At 54.5% G+C, this 21,754-nt stretch overlaps 1 protein-coding gene across 1 annotated transcript in view; it reads left to right on the plus strand.

Annotated features, from left to right (window-relative positions):
• The window catches only part of LOC147111349 (mitochondrial intermembrane space import and assembly protein 40-like), a 37,068-nt gene extending 17,836 nt beyond the window's left edge, over window positions 1-19,232 (plus strand). The window contains exon 3 of the mRNA XM_086002298.1: window positions 18,429-19,232. Coding sequence (XP_085858424.1) covers window positions 18,429-18,727 — 299 coding nt within the window. The 3' untranslated portion in view covers window positions 18,728-19,232. The remainder of the gene's footprint in view (window positions 1-18,428) is intronic.
• The last annotated feature ends 2,522 nt before the right edge of the window (window positions 19,233-21,754 follow it).

Below are 21,754 nucleotides of genomic sequence, written 5' to 3' on the forward strand. Positions count from 1 at the left end.
ATGTTTTCCATGATGGGTGGTTCCCTGGATCCTTAACTCCGAGTTTGTCCGAAGGTCTAGTATTTGTGAGTGTAAATACTAAGTTGCTTAAATTGATGTAAGAAAAAGAGTCTCACACATCAAGTAACTTTAAAGTAAGCTTTAAGCAACTTATAATCACACTATATACAAGAGAGGTCTTCACCATGCCTCTGGTAGAAGCCCCTTTACAATACTGAGCAGTTCAGTATTTATACCAGTCCAACAGGAAGTGACGTATATACACAGTTCACAGGAAGTGACACATAACTTCCCGGAAGTTATCATTATTATCACAGAGACTGTGTCCTCCCGCCCGCCCGGGTACGCAATGTAAGCATACTGGGGGTTGGCGTGGAGGAGGTCGACCCTCTCGACCAGGGCGTCCGTTTTATGGGTCCTCACGTGTCTTCTCAGTAGGACCGGCCCTGGGGACGTCAGCCATGGCGGTAGCGATGTCCCCGATGTGGACTTCCTTGGGAAGACAAACATTTTCTCATGAGGGGTGGCGTTAGTGGCAGTGCAGAGCAGTGACCGAATAGAGTGGAGCGCATCGGGGAGCACATCCTGCCAGCGGGAGGTTGGAAGGCCCCTAGACTTTAAGGCTAGCAGGACGGCCTTCCAAACTGTCGCATTTTCTCTTTCCACCTGTCCGTTCCCCCGGGGGTTGTAACTGGTGGTCCTGCTTGTGGCAATACCCCTAGCGAGCAGGTACTGGCGGAGTTCGTTGCTCATAAACGATGAGCCCCGGTCACTATGGATATAGCTGGGGAAACCGAACAGGGTGACGAGGTCGTTCAGACATTTAATGACCGTGGCACTGGTCATGTCCGGGCAGGGGATGGCGAACGGGAAACGGGAGTACTCATCAATAATGTTGAGGAAGTACACATGGCGGTCAGAGGAGGGGAGAGGCCCTTTAAAATGAACGCTCAGGCGCTCGAAGGGGCGAGTGGCTTTTATCAGGTGAGCCCTGTCTGGTCTATAGAAGTGCGGTTTACACTCAGCACAGACTTGGCAGTTCCTGGTCATGGTCCTGACCTCCTCAATGGAGTAAGGCAGGTTGCGGGCCTTGATGAAGTGGAAGAACCTTGTGACCCCCGGGTGGCAGAGGTCATTGTGGAGGGCCCGCAGTCTATCGATCTGCGCGCTGGCGCAGGTGCCACGCGATAGAGCATCCGGGGGTTCATTGAGCTTCCCGGGCCGGTACAAGATCTTGTAATTGTAGGTGGAAAGTTCGATTCTCCACCTCAAGATCTTGTCGTTTTTGATTTTGCCCCTCTGCTTGTTGTTAAACATAAAAGCAACTGAATGCTGGTCAGTGAGCAGGGTAAATCGTTTTCCGGCCAGGTAGTGCCTCCAATGACGCACAGCCTCCACAATAGCCTGGGCCTCCTTCTCAACAGCGGAGTGTCTGGTCTCCGGGCCCTGGAGGGTTCGTGAAAAGAAGGCCACGGGTCTCCCCGCCTGATTAAGGGTAGCGGCCAGGGCAAAGTCGGACGCGTCGCTTTCCAGCTGGAAGGGGATGGATTCGTCCACTGCGTGCATGGTGGCTTTGGCAATGTCTTCCTTGATACGGTGGAAGGCTAAGCGGGCCTCTGCCGTCACGGGAAAAGAGGTGGACTTGATCAGCGGACGGGCCTTGTCCGCATAGTAGGGGACCCACTGGGCGTAATAGGAGAAAAACCCTAGGCACCTCTTCAGGGCCTTGAGGCAGTGGGGCAGTGGGAGTTCCATAAGGGGACGCATCCGGTCGGGGTCGGGACCGATGACTCCGTGTTCCACAACACAGCCAAGGATGGCGTGGCGGGTTGTGCGGAATATGCACTTCTCCTTGTTATACGTCAGGTTCAGGAGTTGGGCGGTGCAGAGGAATTTTTCGAGGTTTGCGTCATGGTCCTGCAAGTCATGGCCGCAGATGGTCACATTGTCCAGATATGGGAAAGTGGCCTGCAACGCATTTTGATCGACCATCCGGTCCATCTCCCTTTGGAAGACGGAGACCCCGTTGGTGACGCCGAAGGGAACCCTAAGGAAGTGGTAGAGGCGGGCGTTTGCCTCAAAGGCAGTATACTGGCGGTCCTCAGGGCGGATAGGGAGCTGGTGGTACGCTGATTTCAGGTCAATGGTCGAGAAGACGCGGTACTGCGCGATCTGGTTGACCATATCAGCTATGCGGGGGAGTGGTTAAGCGTCCAGCAGGGTGTAGCGATTTATTGTCTGGCTGTAGTCGATGACCAGGCGCTGCTTCTCGCTGGTCTTAACGACCACAACCTGGGCTCGCCAGGGGCTGGTGCTGCCCTCAATAATCCCCTCCTTCAGGAGCCGCTCCACTTCGGTTTTAATGAAAACCCTGTCCCCGGCACTGTATCGCCTGCTCTTTGTGGCGATGGGCTTACAGTCGGGGGTGAGGTTAGCAAACAGTGGGGGGTGACTCTGAGTGTGGAGAGGTTGCACCTGGTGCGCGGCGGGCAATTTTGAAGCTGCTGGCTGCGGACTGTGAGTGGGGGGAGGGGTCCACCGTACGCCATCGTAACACTTTTAAGGTGGCACTGAAAATCTAACCCCAGTAGAACGGCAGCGCAGAGGTGGGGCAGGACCAGAAGTTTAAAATTATCATACACAGTCCCGCCTACTAAGAGTGTCACCACGCAGTAGCCGCCAATGTCCGCCGACTGGGACTCGGAGGCCATAGAAATCCGCTGGTGCGCAGGCAGGACTGGGAGAGAGCAACGCCGCACCGTGTCGGGGTGGATGAAGCTCTCCGTGCTCCCAGAGTCAAAAAGGCAGATTGTTTCGTGACCACTTACCTTAATGTCCATTGTGGACCGGGCCACTTGGTGCGGTCTCGCTTGGTCCAGCGTAACGAAGGCCAGCGTAGGGGTCGGTGTGTCGCTGCGGGTATCAGATGAGGCGGTGTTGGCGGCCTGCTGCGTCCTGGCTGTCGTCCAAGATGGCGGCGTCCATGATCCCCATGTGGCTGGAGGCGTCCAAAATGGCTGGTGTTCCGGTGGTTCGCACATGGCTGGGGAGGCCCAAGATGGCGGCCCGCACGGCCCACACACGGCGCTGCTGGGGTTCGGGGTGGCTTTGGCTCTGCAGACACTGGCGTAGTGTCCCTTCTTCCCGCAGCCCGAGCAGATCGCATTTTTCGCCAGGCAGCGCGCTCTGGGGTGTTTGGCCTGGCCACAGAAGTAGCATTTCTGGCCTTGGGACACTGCTGTCTGGCCTTGGGACACTGCTGCGGTAGTTGGGCCGTTGCTGGGATGTGGCTGGGGTGGCACGGCGCTATGAGACGGTCCTACCGTGTCCCAGGCTGTCGTTCCCCGCGGCGTCCACGGTGCAGAGGAGTAGGCATCCATGCCCCGGTAGGCTGCGTCCAATGATAGTGCGAGTTCAGAGGCCTTGTTGAGGTCGAGGTCACTGCTCCAACAGTCGCTGTCGGGTGTAATTGGACCTGTGGCCCGCTACAAAAGCGTCCCGGATAAGTTCCTCTGTGTACACGGCGGCCTTTACATCCTTACAGCCACAGGCCCGGCCAAGCACAGACAGTGCCTGAAGGTATTCCTCGGTCGATTCCCCAGGTTGTTGTTTACGACTCCCCAGGAGGTGCCTGGCGTACACCTCGTTCACTGGGCGCGTGTACTGGTCCTTGAGGAGCTTGATAGCATCTGCGTACGAGGTCGCGTCCTGGATGACCGAGTACGCGAGGTCAGGACATCCAGTTTGTCCTCGTCCGATTTGACCGTTGCAGCGGAGGCAATCAGGAATTTTTCAAAGCACCTAAGCCAGTGAGTAAACTTGGTGGATGCGTCCGCCTCCCGATGGTCTAAGTCCAGGCATGCTGGTGTGAGGATCTTCTCCATTATAAAAATCTTGTTAATAAAATTGATGCGCTATCAATTACTCAAAAGACTGAGGTTAAGCGAGTAACTAACAGGCTTTTATTAACAAGAGAATGAAGGTGTGCCTCAAGTGGTCGACCGGTCCAGAATACAGAGGGACTGTGGAGCAGTCACCTTTATACCTGGACTCGTGGGAGGAGTCAGCCGAGGCATGTACAGACATGTACACATTGGAATCCAAACAGTGGTTTACCACACTTGCATGTTAACTTTCAGTGATTCGTGTACAAGGACACCCAGGTCCCTCTGAACACCGACATTTCCCAATCTCTCACCATTTATAAAATACTCTGCTTTTCTATTTTTCCTACCAAAGTGGATAACTTCACATTTCTCCACATGATATTCCATTTGCCATGTTCTTGTCCACTCACTTAGCCTGTCTATATCCCCTTGAAGCCTCCTTGCATCCTCCTCACAACTTATATTCCCACCCAGCTTTGTATCATCAGCAAACTTGGATATATTACATTTGGTCCCCTCATCCAAATCATTGATGTAGATTGTGAATAGCTGAGGCCCAAGCACTGATCCTTGCGGTACCCCACTAGTTACAGCCTGCCAACCTGAAAATGACCCGTTTATTCCTACTCTCTGTTTTCTGTCCGTTAACCAATCCTCAATCCATGCTAGTATATTACCTCCAATCCCACGAGCCCTAATTTGGTTTAATAACCTCTTGTGTGGCACCTTATCGAATGCCTTCTGAAAATCCAAATACATCACATCCACTGGTTCCCCTTTATCTATTCTGCTAGTTACAACCTCATAACAGATTCGTCAAACGTGATCTCCCTTTCATAAATCCGTGTCGACTCTGCCCAATCCTATTATTATTTTCTAAGTGCCCTGTTACCACGTCCTTAATAATAGATTCTAGCATTTTCCCTACTGCTGATGTCAGGGGGTCGTGGGTTTGGGGGATTTTGCCTTTCTGATGAGACACAAAACCGAGGCCCCGTCTGTGCTCTCTCTGGTGGATGTAAAAGATTCCGCTGGATTATTTCGACAAAAGCAGGGGAGTTCTCCCCGGTGTCCTGGGGCAAATATTTATCCCTCAACCAACGTCACTAAAACAGATGATCTGGTCATTATCTCATTGCTGTTTGTGGGAGCTTGCTGTGCGCGAATTGGCTGCTGCGTTTCCTACATTACAACAAAGACCACACTTCAAAAGTACTTCATTGGCTGTGGAGCGCTTTGGGACGTCCTGAGGTCATGAAAGGTGCTGGAGAAATGCAAGTTCCTTCTTGGTAGTGGAGGTTGCGGGTTTGGGAGGTGCTGCCGAAGAAGCCTTCACGAGTTGCTGCAGTGCATCTTGTAGATGGTACACACTGCAGCCACGGTGCGCCGGTGGTGGGGGGACTGAATGGTACACACTGCAGCCACGGTGCGCCGGTGGTGGAGGGAGTGAATGGTACACACTGCAGCCACGGTGCGCCGGTGGTGGGGGGACTGAATGGTACACACTGCAGCCACGGTGCGCCGGTGGTGGGGGGACTGAATGGTACACACTGCAGCCACGGTGCGCCGGTGGTGGGGGGACTGAATGGTACACACTGCAGCCACGGTGCGCCGGTGGTGGAGGGACTGAATGGTACACACTGCAGCCACGGTGCGCCGGTGGTGGGGGGACTGAATGGTACACACTGCAGCCACGGTGCGCCGGTGGTGGAGGGAGTGAATGGTACACACTGCAGCCACGGTGCGCCGGTGGTGGAGGGACTGAATGGTACACACTGCAGCCACGGTGCGCCGGTGGTGGAGGGAGTGAATGGTACACACTGCAGCCACGGTGCGCCGGTGGTGGAGGGAGTGAATGGTACACACTGCAGCCACGGTGCGCCGGTGGTGGGGGGACTGAATGGTACACACTGCAGCCACGGTGCGCCGGTGGTGGGGGGACTGAATGGTACACACTGCAGCCACGGTGCGCCGGTGGTGGGGGGACTGAATGGTACACACTGCAGCCACGGTGCGCCGGTGGTGGAGGGAGTGAATGGTACACACTGCAGCCACGGTGCGCCGGTGGTGGAGGGAGTGAATGGTACACACTGCAGCCACGGTGCGCCGGTGGTGGGGGGACTGAATGGTACACACTGCAGCCACGGTGGTGGAGGGAGTGAATGGTACACACTGTAGCCACGGTGCGCCGGTGGTGGGGGGACTGAATGGTACACACTGCAGCCACGGTGCGCCGGTGGTGGGGGGACTGAATGGTACACACTGCAGCCACGGTGGTGGAGGGAGTGAATGGTACACACTGTAGCCACGGTGCGCCGGTGGTGGGGGGACTGAATGGTACACACTGCAGCCACGGTGCGCCGGTGGTGGAGGGAGTGAATGGTACACACTGCAGCCACAGTGCGCCGGTGGTGGAGGGAGTGAATGGTACACACTGCAGCCCCGGTGGTGGAGGGAGTGAATGGTACACACTGTAGCCACGGTGCGCCGGTGGTGGGGGGACTGAATGGTGAGTCCAGCTCTCCTGGATGGTGTCGGGTTTTTTGAGTATCGTTGCCGTTGCACCAACCCAAGCGCGCGGAGATTGTACTGTCACACTCCTGCCGAGGTAGTGGTGTTCCCATAGGCCTGGTGCCCTTGGAGAGCTGGAAAGGATTTGATGGGTCCAGGAGGGGAGCCATGCATTAGAGCACCCAGTCCCTGCCCTGCCCTTGTAGCCATAGTGTTGATATGTCTAGTTTAGTTAAACCTCTGGTCTATGATAACCCTTCCCCCCCCCCGGCCCCAAAGATCCAGCCCTAAAACCCTCCGAGATCTCTGCGCTCCTCCAATTCTGCCCTCTTGACCATCCCCGATTTCCATCGCCCCACCATTGGTGGCCGTGCCTTCAGCTGCCTGGGTCCCGAGCTCTGGAATTCCCTCCCTAAACCTCTCTGTGCCTTTACCGCTCTCTCCTCCTTTAGGACACTCCTTAAAACCGACCTCTTTCACCAAGCTATTCATCACCTGTCCTAATATCTCTTTGTGGCTCGGTGTCAAATTCTGTTTGATAATCGCTCCTGTGAAGCACCCTGGGACGTTTTACTACATTAAAGGCGCTATATAAATACAAGCGGTTGCTGGTGGTGCCATTGAAGGTCAGGGAGGCAGTTGGGTCTTTTCTTGTTGGAGATGGCCATTGCCTGGATTTATGTGGTACGAATGGTACTTGCCACATGCCAGCTCCAGTCTAGATGTTGCCCAGCACCTGCTGCATGCGGGCATGGACTTCTTCATTAGGAGCAGAGTTGTGAATGGCGCTGAACACTGTGCAGTCATCAGCGAACATCCCCATTACTGACGTTATGTTGGAGGGAAGCTCATTGATGAAGCAGCTGAAGATGGTTGGGCCTAGGACACTGCCCTGAGGAACTCTTGCAGTGATGTCTTGGGGCTGTGATGATTGACCTTCAATCACCACAACCATCTTCCTTTGTGCTAGGTATGACTCCAGTCAGTGGAGAGTTTTCCCCCTGATTCCCATTGACTTCAGTTTTACTAGGGCTCCTTGATGCCACACTCGGTCAAATGTTACCTTGATGTCAAGGGCAGTCACTCTCACCTCACCTCTGGAATTTAGCTCTTTTGTCCATGTTTGGACCAAGGTTGTAATGAGGTCTGGAGTCAAGTGGTCCTGACAGAAGCCAAACTGGGCGTCAATGAACAGGTTATTGGTGAGTAAGTGCCGCTTGATAGCACTGTAGACGACACCTTCCATCGCATTGCTGATGATTGAGCGTAGACTGATGGGATGGTAATTGGCCAGGTTGGATTTGTCCTGTTTTTTGTGAACAGAATATACCTGGGCAATTGTGGGGTAGATGTCAGTGTCGTAACTTAGCTTGGGTGTGGGATAGGGGTCGGGGGGGGCGGTGGGTGGGATAGGGGTCGACCGGGGGGGGGGGTGGGATAGGGGTCGACCGGGGGGGGGGGGGGGGGATAGGGGTCGACCGGGGGGGGGGGTGGGATAGGGGTCGACGGGGGGGTGAGCAGTTCTGGGCACCACACCTTAGGAAGGATATATTGGCCTTGGAGGGAGTGCAGTGACGGTTTACCAGAATGACACCCGGACTCCGAGGGTTAAGTTACGAGGAGCGATTACACAAACTAGGGTTGTATTCCTTGGAATTTAGAAGGTTAAGCGGTGATCTAATCGAAGTTTTCAAGATATTAAGGGGAACAGATAGGGGAGATAGAGAGAAACTATTGCCGCTGGTTGGGGAGTCTAGGACTGGGGGCAGAGTCTAAAAATTAGAGCCAGACCTTTCAGGAGTGAAATTAGGAAACACTTCTACACACAAAGGGTGGTAGAAGTTTGGAACTCTCTTCCGCAAACAGCAATTGATGCTCGATCAATTGTTAATTTTAAATCGGATATTGATAGATTTCTGTTAACCAAAGAGTATTGAGGGATACGGGGCAAAGGCGGGTATATGGGGTTAGGTCACAGATCAGCCATGATCTCATTGAATGACAGGACAGGCTCGAGGGGTTGAACGGCCTCCTCCTGTTCCTGTGTAACAGGCTCGAGGGGCTGAATGGCCTCCTCCTGTTCCTGTGTAACAGGCTCGAGAGGTTGAACGGCCTCCTCCTGTTCCTGTGTAACAGGCTCGAGGGGCTGATTGGCCTCCTCCTGTTCCTGTGTAACAGACTCGAGGGGCTGAATGGCCTCCTCCTGTTCCTGTGTAACAGGCTCGAGGGGCTGAATGGCCTCCTCCTGTTCCTGTGTAACAGGCTCGAGGGGCTGAATGGCCTCCTCCTGTTCCTGTGTAACAGGCTCCAGGGGCTGAATGGCCTCCTCCTGTTCCTGTGTAACAGGCTCCAGGGGCTGAACGGCCTCCTCCTGTTCCTGTGTAACAGGCTCCAGGGGCTGAACGGCCTCCTCCTGTTCCTGTGTAACAGGCTCCAGGGGCTGAACGGCCTCCTCCTGTTCCTGTGTAACAGGCTCCAGGGGCTGAACGGCCTCCTCCTGTTCCTGTGTAACAGGCTCGAGGGGCTGAATGGCCTCCTCCTGTTCCTGTGTAACAGGCTCCAGGGGCTGAATGGCCTCCTCCTGTTCCTGTGTTCCTAAGTGCAGGCCGCCCGATTCTTCCCGGAAGTCTAAACGCGGACAGTCCTTCCAATGCCATCGACAGCTCCTCTGTGTAAAGCCCCTGGTCAGGTGGGTGTAGAAGATTCCCACGGCGCCATTGGAAGAGCAGGGAGCTCTCCCGATGTCCTGAGTAACATCGCTCCCACAACCAACACCTCCAAAAACCAGATTCACTGGCCACTCAACTCACTGCTGGCTTTACAGAAAGTCACACAAGTTACAGCCATTCAGCCCATCCAGTCCGTGTCGGCCTTTACCCTTCACACGAGTAGATAGTTCTAATCACGTTTACCCGCCCTGTTCCCCTCTCCCTCCAGCCCCTCTCCCTCCATCCCCCTCTCCAATCCAAGCTTCAATGTTGAGACAGTTTCTGTCTCCACCACTGACCCTGGAGTGAATCCCACAGCCCCACAACTCTCTGTGTGAAGAGGTTCCTCCTGCCCCCTGTTCTAAATCTCTGACATTTAATCTTGTGTCTGTGGCCCCTCGTTCCTGACCCCTCGACCACTGGGAGCAGTCTGCTTCTATCTACCCTGTCCCATCGTTTCATCATTTTAAACACGTCCGTCATATCGCCCTGTGATCTGTATTGTTCTAACGGAAAAAAAAAATTCAAGTCATTCTTTATATTTGTAGTTCCTCGCGACAGTGCAGAGGGAGCTTTACTCTGTATTTAACCTGTGCTGTACCTGCCCTGGGAGTGTTTGATGCGACAGTGTAGAGGGAGCTTTACTCTGTACCTAACCCGTGCTGTACCTGCCCTGGGAGTGTTTGATGGGACAGTGTAGAGGGAGCTTTACTCTGTATCTAACCTGTGCTGTACCTGCCCTGGGAGTGTTTGATGGGGACATTGTAGAGGGAGCTTTACTCTGTATCTAACCCATGCTGTACCTGCCCTGGGAGTGTTTGATGGGACAGTGTAGAGGGAGCTTTACTCTGTATCTAACCTGTGCTGTACCTGCCCTGGGAGTGTTTGATGGGGACAGTGTAGAGGGAGCTTTACTCTGTATCTAACCTGTGCTGTACCTGCCCTGGGAGTGTTTGATGGGGACAGTGTAGAGGGAGCTTTGTCCACACCTTGGGGCGACAGTTACTACATTCAAATCGCTATACAGGTGCACGATGTTCTGGAGGCAGATGACAGACACATTTTAACATAGAAGCATAGAAGATAGGAGCAGGAGTAGGCCATTAGGCCCCTCGAGCCTGCTCCGCCATTCAATGCGATCATGGCTGATCATCCAAACTCAGTACCCTGTCCCTGCTTTCTCCCCATATCCCTTGATCCCTTTAGCATTAAGAAATATATCTAACTCCTTCTTGAATATATTTAACGAATTGGCCTCAACTGCCTTCTGTGGTAGAGAATCCCACAGGTTAACCACTCTCTGGGTGAAGAAATTCCTCCTCATCTCTGTCCTAAATGGCTTACCCCTTATCTTTAGACTGTGACCCCTGGTTCTGGACTCCCCGACCATCGGGAACATCCTTCCAGCATCTAGTCTGTCTAGTCCTGTTAGAATTTTATAAGTTTCAATGAGATCCCCTCTCATTCTTCTAAACTCCAGCGAGTATAAGCCCAAATGACCCAATCTCTCCTCATACATCACTCCTGCCACCCCAGGTATCAGCCTGGTGAATCTTCGCTGCACTCCCTCCGTGGCAAGAACATCCTTCCTCAGATAAGGTGACCAAAACTGCACACAATACTCAAGATGTGGTCTCACCAAGGCCCTGTACAACTGCAGCAAGACATCCTTGTTCTTGTACTCGAACCCTCTTGCTACGAAGGCCAACATACCATTTACCTTCTTAACCGCCTGCTGCACCTGCATGCTTACCTTCAGCGACTGGTGCACAAGAACACCCAGGTCTCATTGCACTTCCCCTTCTCCCAATCTATTGCCGTTCAGATAATAATCTGCCTTCCTGTTTTTGCCACCAAAGTGGATAACCTCGCATTTATCCACTTTATATTGCATCTGCCATGCTTCTGCCCAATCACCCAACATGTCCAAATCATCCTGGAGTTTCTCTGCATCCTCCTCACAGCACACACGCCCACCCAGCTTTGTGTCATCTGCAAACTTGGAGATATTACATCCAGTTCCCTCGTCCAGATCATTAATATATATTGTGAATAGCTGGGGTCCAAGGACCGATCCCTGCGGTACCCCACTAGTCACTGCCTGCCACTCAGAAAAAGAGCCGTTTATTCCAACTCTTTGCTTCCTGTCTGCCAACCAGTTCTCTATCCAAGTCAGTACCTTGCCCCCAATCCCATGTCTATCCAGGCCCCTCATAATTTTATACACCTCAATCAAGTCTCCCCTCAGCCTCCTCTGTTCCAAAGGAAACAACCCCAGCCTCTCCAATCTTTCCTCATCGCTAAAATTCCCCAGCCCAGGCAACATCCAGGGAGCTGTCATGCGGTGAAGTATTCAACAGGCATGTTGCTGAAACTGTAGGGAAGATAAAAGTTTTCACATTACTGATCACATCACTATATCGGACAGCCCTGGCAAAATCTCCTTCAAGTCCCAGTAACAGGACACTGATGAACTTTGCATTCAGAAATCTAAATGTGCAAGGGGTTTATAGTATTATAATTTAGACGGGGGGTCCGTGATTACTAATCCATTTGAAAAGAAGTCGTTCAAACAAAAAAGTGTGAGAACCATTGTCTTAGTTTGATAAATAAATGTAAATAGTAAATAATTTTGAAAGCAGGCACGCTGCAAAACATTTCCGGCCACAAGATGGCGACAAAAGGCCATATTTTAACTGCCACCATCTCCCGTGACTTGAGCGCATAATCCAGGCTGATTCTCCCAGTCCCTGTGATGAGGGAGCGCCGCACTGTCGGAGGGGCAGTACTGAGGGAGCGCCGCACTGTCGGAGGGGCAGTACTGAGGGAGCGCTGCACTGTCGGAGGGGCAGTACTGAGGGAGCGCCGCACTGTCGGAGGGGCAGTACTGAGGGAGCGCTGCACTGTCGGAGGGGCAGTACTGAGGGAGCGCCGCACTGTCGGAGGGGCAGTACTGAGGGAGCGCTGCACTGTCGGAGGGGCAGTACTGAGGGAGCGCCGCACTGTCGGAGGGACAGTACTGAGGGAGCGCTGCACTGTCGGAGTGGCAGTACTGAGGGAGCGCTGCACTGTCGGAGCAGTCATCTATCAGGTGGACGGAAAAGATCCCATGGTACTATTTTGATGAAGAGCAGGGGAGTTTTCCCCGGTGTCCTGGGGCCAATATTTATCCCTCTACCAACATCACTAAAACAGATTATCTGGTCATTATCACATTGCTGTTTGTGGAATCTTGCTGTGCGCAATTTGGCTGCCACGTTTCCTACATTACAACAGTGACTACGCTTCAAAAGTACTTCATTGGCTGTAAAACACGTTGGGATGTCCTGAGGGCATGAAAGACGCTGGAGAAATGCTAATTCCAGTTCTATTGTACAACAATAAATTGTATTTATATAGCACCTTTAACGTAGTAAAACAGCCCAAACTCCAGAGGAGCGTAAATCAGACAAAGATTTGACACCGAGCCAAGGAAGGAGATATTAGGACAAGTGACCACAGGCTTGGTCAATGATGTAAGTTTTAAGGAGCGTCTTAAAGGAGGAGAGAGAGGCGGAGAGGTTTGGGGAGGGAATTCCAGAGCTTGGGGCCCAGGCAGCTGAAGGCACGGCCGCCAATGGTGGAGCGATTAAAATCAGGGATGGTCAAGAGGCCAGAATTGGAGGGTTGTAGGACTGGAGGAGGTTACAGAGATAAAACGAAAAGAAAGACTTTCATTTCTGTAGCGCCTTTCACAACCACCGGACGTCCCAAAGCGCTTCACAGGCAATGAAGTGCTTTTGAAGTGGACTCACTGTTGTAATGTGGGAAAGTGAGTGGTGAGGCCACGGAAGGATGTGAAATTGTGGCGGTGGTGGACCGTCAGCCAATGTAGGTCAGCGAGCACGGGGTATTCTAGTCTTCCATTGCCTCCCTCTCTCGAGAAGGAATGATTTCAGGAGGTGGTAGAGTGGGCGAGGAAGCTTTGGTCTGTGTTGCTGCAGTTCGGCGATAGGTGGCTTGTCGGTGGTGTTTGAGTTGGTTTCGGAAGCTGAGTGCGAGGGTGTTGAACAGAAGCAATTAAACTTCACGTAAGGGTCTGCGCCTCGATTGTACGAGCTTTGTGAGAACACCTTTTATTGGCCCAACCTCTTGTCATTGAGTCTCACACAGTGACGATGCTGACTGCCTCTGTGATGGTGCCGCAGATCAGCAATCGGTTTCAGATCCATCCGGGACTCCGCTGCTTCAAACTCCTCCTCAAAACCTGATATTCCCCCTTCGCTAAACCTTCACAAAACACTGGATTGACCTCAGCTGGATTATTGTGTCGCTCTCTTGCTCTGTTGCTCATGCTCGCTCTCTCCCTCTCTCTCTCTCTCTCTCTCTCTCTCTTTCTCTCTCTGTCGCTCATGCGCTCTCTCTCTGTCTTTGTCGCTCGCTCGCTCGCGCTCTCTCGTTCGCTCTCTCTCTCGTTCGCGCGCTCGCTCTCTCGTTCGCTCGCTCTCTCGTTCGCTCGCTCTCGCTCTCGTTCGTTCGCTCTCTCGTTCGCGCTCTCTCTCGTTCGCGCTCTCTCTCGTTCGCTCTCTCTCGTTCGCTCTCTCTCGTTCGCGCTCTCTCTCGTTCGCGCTCTCTCTCGTTCGCGCTCTCTCTCGTTCGCAGCGCTCTCTCGTTCGCGCTCTCTCTCGTTCGCTCTCTCTCTCGTTCGCTCTCTCTCTCTCTCTCTCGTTCGCTCTCTCTCGTTCGCTCTCTCTCTCTCTCGTTTGCTCTCTCGTTCGCTCTCTCTCGTTCGCTCTCTCTCGTTCGCTCTCTCTCTCGTTCGCGCTCTCTCTCGTTCGCGCTCTCTCTCGTTCGCGCTCTCTCTCGTTCGCGCTCTCTCTCGTTCGCTCTCTCTCGTTCGCTCTCTCTCTCGTTCGCTCTCTCTCGTTCGCTCTCTCTCGTTCGCGCTCTCTCGTTCGCTCTCTCTCTCGTTCGCTCTCTCTCTCGTTCGCTCTCGCTCGCGCTCTCTCTAGCTCGCGCGCTCTCGCTGGCGCTCGCTCTCTGTCGCTGGCGCTCGCTCTCTGGCGCTCGCTCTCTGGCGCTCGCGCGCTGGCGCTCGCTCTCTGTCGCTGGCGCTCTCTGGCGCTGGCGCTCTCTGTCGCTGGCGCTCTCTGTCGCTGGCGCTGGCGCTCTCTGTCGCTGACGCTGGCGCTCTCTGTCGCTGACGCTCTCTCTCTCACTGACGCTCTCTCTCTCTCTCGCTGACGCTCTCTCTCTCTCGCTGACGCTCTCTCTCTCGCTGACGCTCTCTCTCTCGCTGACGCTCTCTCTCTCTCGCTGACGCTCTCTCTCTCTCGCTGACGCTCTCTCTCTCTCGCTGACGCTCTCTCTCTCTCGCTGACGCTCTCTCTCTCGCTGTCGCTGACGCGCTCTCTCTCTCTCGCTGGCGCGCTCGCGCCCTGTCGCTGGCGCGCTCGCGCCCTGTCGCTGGCGCGCTCGCGCCCTGTCGCTGGCGCGCTCGCGCCCTGTCGCTGGCGCGCTCTCGCCCTGTCGCTGGCGCGCGCTCTCTCTCTCTCTCGCTGGCGCGCGCTCTCTCTCTCTCTCTCTCTCTCTCTCTCTCTCTCTCTCTCTCTCTCTCTCTCTCTGTTGCCCGCCCGCCCCCTCCCTCTCTGTCGCGCCCGCAGACTATCAGAGCTATAAAGAACAAGAATTTTAAAGGGAGCGAGAGACAGAGTCGGGCTTCTTCCAGCGCGCTCTGCTACAGGGAGCAGCAGAATGGGCTCCTGTTTTGGAGCCTCAAAGCTCACCCCGGCCGTCATTTTGCCGCATAACTCTCCGAATATCTTTGAGGACTTTAATCCAAGTCATGCTGTTCATCACTTCTCACCTCATTAACAGTGGCTTGCCCGGGAGATGCTTCAAACTGTTGTGTTTTTATCAGTCAGCTCTGCTATGAAATTTCTTACAACTTGCATTTATATAGCACCTTTAACATAGTAAAACAGCCCAAGGTGCTTCACAGGAGCAGAATCAGACAGAACTTGACACCGAGTCACATAAGGTGATATCAGGGCCAATGGCCAAACGCATTAATTCATTCTTTCCACAAGACATCAAACCTGTGGAACTCCTCGCCTCCCTCAGCCTCCCCTCCGACAGCGCGGCGCTTCCTCGGTACTGCCCCTCCGACAGCGCGCCGCTCCCCCGGTACTGCCCCTCCGACAGCGCGCCGCTCCCCCGGTACTGCCCCTCCGACAGCGCGCCGCTCCCCCGGTACTGCCCCTCCGACAGCGCGCCGCTCCCCCGGTACTGCCCCTCCGACAGCGCGCCGCTCCCCCGGTACTGCCCCTCCGACAGCGCGCCGCTCCCTCGGTACTGCCCCTCCGACAGCGCGCCGCTCCCTCGGTACTGCCCCTCCGACAGCGCGCCGCTCCCTCGGTACTGCCCCTCCGACAGCGCGCCGCTCCCTCGGTACTGCCCCTCCGACAGCGCGCCGCTCCCTCGGTACTGCCCCTCCGACAGCGCGCCGCTCCCTCGGTACTGCCCCTCCGACAGCGCGCCGCTCCCTCGGTACTGCCCCTCCGACAGCGCGCCGCTCCCCCGGTACTGCCTCTCCGACAGCGCGCCGCTCCCTCGGTACTGCCCCTCCTCCAACAGAAATTAAAGCTAGTATTAAGTCAAAGGAGGAAGCTTATAAAGTTGCCAGAAAAAGCGGTCAGCCTGAGGATTGGGATCTTTTTAGAAATCAGCAAAGGGGGACCAAGAAATTGATAAAGAAAGGGCCAGCGACAGAATCTATTATAAAGGATGCAATAACTGGGCACTTAGAAACTAATAGTAAGATTGGGCGGAGTCAACATGGATTTATGAAAGGGAAATCCTGTTTGACAAACCTATTGGAGTTCTTTGAGGATGTAACTAGTGGAGTAGACAAAGGGGAACCGGTAGATGTGGTGTATTTGGATTTTCAGAAGGCCTTCGATAAGGTCCCACACAAGAGGTTGGTGAACAAAATTAGGGCACATGGAATTGGGGGTAATATACTAGCATGGATTGAGAATTGGTTAACAGACAAAACAAAGAGTAGGGATAAACGGGTCTTTTTCAGGATGGCAGGCTGTGACTAGTGGGGTACCGCAAGGATCGGTGCTTGGGCCCCAGCTATTCACAATCTATATCAATGATTTGGATGAGGGGACTAAATGTAACATTTCCAAATTTGCTGATGATACAAAGCTAGGTGGCAGTGTCAGTTGTGAAGAGGATGTGAAGAGGCTTCAAGGGGATCTCGACAGACTCAGTGCATGGGCGAGAACATGGCAGATGGAATATAATGTGGATAAATGTGAAGTTATCCACTTTGGTAGAAAAGACAGAAAGGCAGAGTATTTCCTAAATGGTGAAAGATTGGGGAATGCAGATGCTCAAAGGGACCTGGGTGTCCTTGTACATGAGTCACTGAAAGTGAATGTGCAGGTGCAGCAAGCCATTAGGAAGGCAAATGGTATGCTGGCCTTCATTACAAGAGGATTTGAGTACAGGAGTAAAGAAGTCTTACTCCAATTATATCGGGCCTTGGTGAGACCACACCTGGAGTACTGTGTACAATTTTGGTCTCCTTACCTAAGGAAGGATATACTTGCCATAGAGGGAGTGCAGCGAAGGTTCACGAGATTGATTCCTGGGATGGTGGGACTGCTTTATGAGAAGAGATTGAGTAAACTAGGCCTGTATTCTCTTGAATTCAGAAGAATGAGAGGAGATCTCATTGAAGCATACAAAATTATTACAGGGCTTGACAGGGCGGATGCTGGGAGAATGTTTCCCTTGGCTGGGGAGTCTAGAACCAGGGGCCACAGCCACAGGATAAAGTGTAGGCCATTCAGGACTGAGATGAGAAGACATTTCTTCACTGAGGGTGGTGAATCGTTGGAATTCTCTACCCCAGAGGGCTGTGGAGGCTCAGTCATTGGGTATATTCAAAACAGGAGTCGATAGATTTCTGACTAGTAAAGGCATCAAGGGATATGGCGACAGGGCCGGTGAATGGAGTTGAGGTAGAAGATCAGCCATGATCTCATTGAATGACGGAGCAGGCTCGAAGGGCCGAATGGCCGACTCCTGCTCCTATTTCTTATGTACTGACCCTCTGACAGTGCGGCGCTTCCTCAGTACTGGCACTGGGAGTGTTGGCCTGGATTATGGGCTCAAGTCTCTGGAGCGGGGATCGAACCCACGAACTTCTGACTCAGAGGCGAGAGAGAGACAGACAGAGAAGGCGGGGGGAGACAGAGGGAGAGGGAGAGCTGCTCACTGAGCCAAGGCTGACACCTGATTTTGAGGATTTAAAAGTCCTTGTATTTCCTGGTTTCAGTATTTCTGACCCCCTCCTCTCGCCGCAGGAGTGTAAGGGGGAGAAACCACTTCCTGCACCACACAGAACAGGTGCTGCCCCAATTCACCCTCCGTGTGGTGTCTGTGATTATTGGCCAGTGTGAAGGAGACCTCCTCTGTCACTGTAATTTATAGACAGCACACCGCCATTAAGAGGGAGGGAGGCAATGCAGGAGATTGTTCAAATTCTTGGAATGCGTGCCATTTACTTTTGATTTATCTTCATTTGTCCACTAACGGCTGTGTCCCTGCACATCTTCCCATCTCGAGTGTGAGTGAATCCTGCAGCCTCTGTAATTCACAGCAATTTACCCAATCACGCCACACACAGCCCATACTCTGTCCTTCGATACTAGCTTTTCTCTTTCTCTCTCTCTCCCTCCCAATCTCTCTCCATCCCCATCTCTCTTCCTTTCTCTGTCTATCCCCCTAGCCCTTCCCACCCTCCCTATTCATTTAATCATTCATGGGACGTGGGCGTCGCTGGCAAGGCCACTATATATTGGCCATCTCTGTTGCTCCCTCTGCAGCTTTCTCGCCCCCCCCCCCCCGGCTCTCGCGCGCGCCCCCCCCCCCCCCCCCCCCCCCCCGCCCCGGCTCTCGCGCCCCCCCCCCCCCCCCCGCCCCGGCTCTCGCGCCCCCGGCTCTCCCTCAGATAATCTGTTTTTAGTGATGTTGGTTGAGGGATAAATATTGGCCCCAGGACACCGGGGAGAACTCCCCTGCTCTTCTTCAAATAGTGGTCGTGGGATGTTTTGCGTCCACCTGAGAGCAGACGGGGCCTCGGTTTAACGTCTCATCGGAAAATGCTCGGCTCCTCCAGGCTCTCCACATAGAGTCAGAGAATGAGACAGCGTCGGTGCCCGAGCCACACTGTGACAACTGCCATCATTCTGGCGATCCTCCTCTGTCCTACTTTCTGAGGACTTGACGTCCTTCCTAATCTGTGTTCCTTAAAATATATTTGCAGGTCTGATCTTACCAAACGGCGACATCAACTGGAACTGCCCCTGCCTGGGTGGGATGGCGAGTGGGCCCTGCGGGGAGCAGTTCAAGTCTGCCTTCTCTTGTTTCCACTACAGCAAGGAGGAGGTGAAGGGGTCCGATTGCCTAGACCAGTTCCGGACGATGCAGGAATGCATGCAGCGGTACCCGGACCTGTACCCGCAGGAAGAGGAGGAAGAGGGCGAGGAGGACAGCAACAGAGAGCACAAGGGCGATGACCCGGCACAGGAGATACCAGCTACTCAGAATCAAGGATCTAGCTAATATAGGGGGGTGGCGACGCCTCTTGTTTCCCCGGACCCCCCCTTCCCATCCTCCCCCAGCACCCCCCCCACCACCGCTCCCCCCCCCACAACCGTAAGACTCCAAATCTTCAAGCCAGCCTTAAACAACACAAAATGCAGTGAACTTTTGTTACCGACTGTGTGTTTTGTGTGTGGGGAGGGGAGGGGCAAGCTTCTCTTGGCACAGAGAGGAGGGGGGGGGGGGGGAGGGATAGTGGAGCAGATTCAATCCCCCGGGGGGTGGGGAGGTGGTCTCGCTGTCAGGGTCTTTCTGTGGTAAGCGGCACCTCAGCTCGGAGTGTTTACTGTGGGAACCAGGCATTGTGCTGCTGGAGGCAGGCGGGGGGGGAAACGTGTCTGACCCTGGGGCGGGCCCGATCGATTCTCAGTCCGCACTGAGTGGTTACCCGGTGTAACAACCTCCCTCTTAACACAACGCCTGACACAAATGCATTCTAGTAAATTAAAGATATTTTTACCTTGTATCTCGACGTCGAGTCGTCTGTTTGTGAAGTAGGGTTAACTTTTCTTTAACTCCGCCCCCCCCCCCCCCCCCCCCCCAGTTCCTCGCCTCTCCCATCAGTTCCCCCACCCCTCACAGTACTTGGAAGCAGCTCTGCCACCTCACCGAGTCACCATTCTTCACCTGAACACCAGCAGGCTGTTCGACCAGGGGGGCATCACAGCAAAGTCCAAATCCTGTTCTCGGTCAACAAACATTTTCCAGGAGTTGGTGGGTTGGGCGGGCGGTGGCGGGGGTGTGGTATTGCGGCGGGGAGTCACAGGATCAGAAGCAGGACCCCGGGCTGATCTCCACCCCCAGCCTTCGCCCTATAGCCCTATAACAACAACAACAACGTCTGTTTATGCAGCGCCTTTAACGTAGTGAAATAAAATTTGACACCGAGCCACATGAGATATTAGGGCAGGTGACCAAAGGCTTGGTCAAAGAGGTAGGTATTAAGGAGCGTCTTAAAGGAGGAGAGAGAGGCGGAGAGGTTTTGGGAGGGAACGCCAGAGCTCGGGGCCCAGGCAGCTGAAGGCACAGCCGCCAATGGTAGAGCGATTATAATCGGGGATGCTCAAGAGGCCAGAATTAGAGGAGCACAGAGATCTCGGAGGTTGTGGGGCTGGAGGAGGTTACATAGATAGGGAGGGGCGAGGCCATGAAGGGATTGGAAAACAAGGATGTGCATTTTAAAATCAAGGTGGTGCCGGACCGGGAGCCAATATAGGTCAGTGAGCATAGGGGGTGATGGGTGAACGGGACTGGGTGTGAGTTAGGACACGGGGCAGTGAGCACAGGGGGTGATGGGTGAACGGGACTGGGTGTGAGTTAGGACACGGGGCAGTGAGCACAGGGGGTGATGGGTGAACGGGACTGGGTGTGAGTTAGGACACGGGGCAGTGAGCACAGGGGGTGATGGGTGAGCGGGACAGGGTGTGAGTTAGGACACGGGGCAGTGAGCACAGGGGGTGATGGGTGAACGGGACTGGGTGTGAGTTAGGACACGGGGCAGTGAGCACAGGGGGTGATGGGTGAATGGACTGGGTGTGAGTTAGGACACGGGGCAGTGAGCACAGGGGGTGATGGGTGAACGGGACTGGGTGTGAGTTAGGACACGGGGCAGTGAGCACGGGGTGATGGGTGAACGGGACTGGGTGTGAGTTAGGACACGGGGCAGTGAGCAGAGGGGGTGATGGGTGAACGGGACTGGGTGAGTTAGGACACGGGGCAGTGAGCACAGGAAGTGATGGGTGAACGGGACTGGGTGTGAGTTAGGACACGGGGCAGTGAGCACAGGGGGTGATGGGTGAACGGGACTGGGTGAGAGGACACGGGGCAGTGAGTACAGGGGGTGATGGGTGAACTGGACTGGGTGTGAGTTAGGACACGGGCCAGTGAGCACGGGGTGATGGGTGAACGGGACTGGGTGTGAGTTAGGGCACGGGGCAGTGAGCACAGGGGCTGATGGGTGAACGGGACTGGGTGTGAGTTAGGACACGGGGCAGTGAGCACGGGGTGATGGGTGAACGGGACTGGGTGTGAGTTAGGACACGGGGCAGTGAGCACGGGGTGATGGGTGAACGGGACTGGGTGTGAGTTAGGACACGGGGCAGTGAGCACGGGGTGATAGGTGAACGGGACTGGGTGTGAGTTAGGACACGGGGCAGTGAGCACAGCGGGGTGATGGGTGAACAGGACTGGGTGTGAGTTAGGACACGGGGCAGTGAGCACGGGGGATGATGGGTGAACGGGACAGGGTGTGAGTTAGGACACGGGGCAGTGAGGACAGGGGGTGATGGGTGAACGGGACTGGGTGTGAGTTAGGACACGGGGCAGTGAGCACAGGGGGTGATGGGTGAACGGGACTGGGTGTGAGTTAGGACACGGGGCAGTGAGCACGGGGTGATGGGTGAACGGGACTGGGTGTGAGTTAGGACACGGGGCAGTGAGCAGAGGGGGTGATGGGTGAACGGGACTGGGTGAGTTAGGACACGGGGCAGTGAGCACAGGAAGTGATGGGTGAACGGGACTGGGTGTGAGTTAGGACACGGGGCAGTGAGCACAGGGGGTGATGGGTGAACGGGACTGGGTGTGAGTTAGGACACGGGGCAGTGAGCACGGGGTGATGGGTGAACGGGACTGGTGCGAGTTAGGACACGGGGCAGTGAGCACAGGGGGTGATGGGTGAACGGGACTGGGTGTGAGTTAGGACACGGGGCAGTGAGCACAGCGGGTGATGGGTGAACGGGACTGGGTGTGAGTTAGGACACGGGGCAGTGAGCACAGGGGGTGATGGGTGAACGGGACTGGGTGCGAGTTAGGACACGGGGCAGCAGAGTTTTGGATGAGTTGAACCAGGGCACTGAGGCTAATTGTTACGGCTGTACTCTGATTTCAATTCTTGGGTGATTGAGTTTGCCAACATGCCCCTCCTCCCCCCTGACGCCCCGGTTTGAACACCTCCATGACAGGTGTCATCAACAACACACCTGAGATGAC

This window comes from Somniosus microcephalus, chromosome 11 (assembly GCF_052327205.1).
Source record: "Somniosus microcephalus isolate GS21.2 chromosome 11, FLI_Smic_1.0, whole genome shotgun sequence".
Classification (NCBI taxonomy): Eukaryota; Metazoa; Chordata; class Chondrichthyes; order Squaliformes; family Somniosidae; genus Somniosus; species Somniosus microcephalus.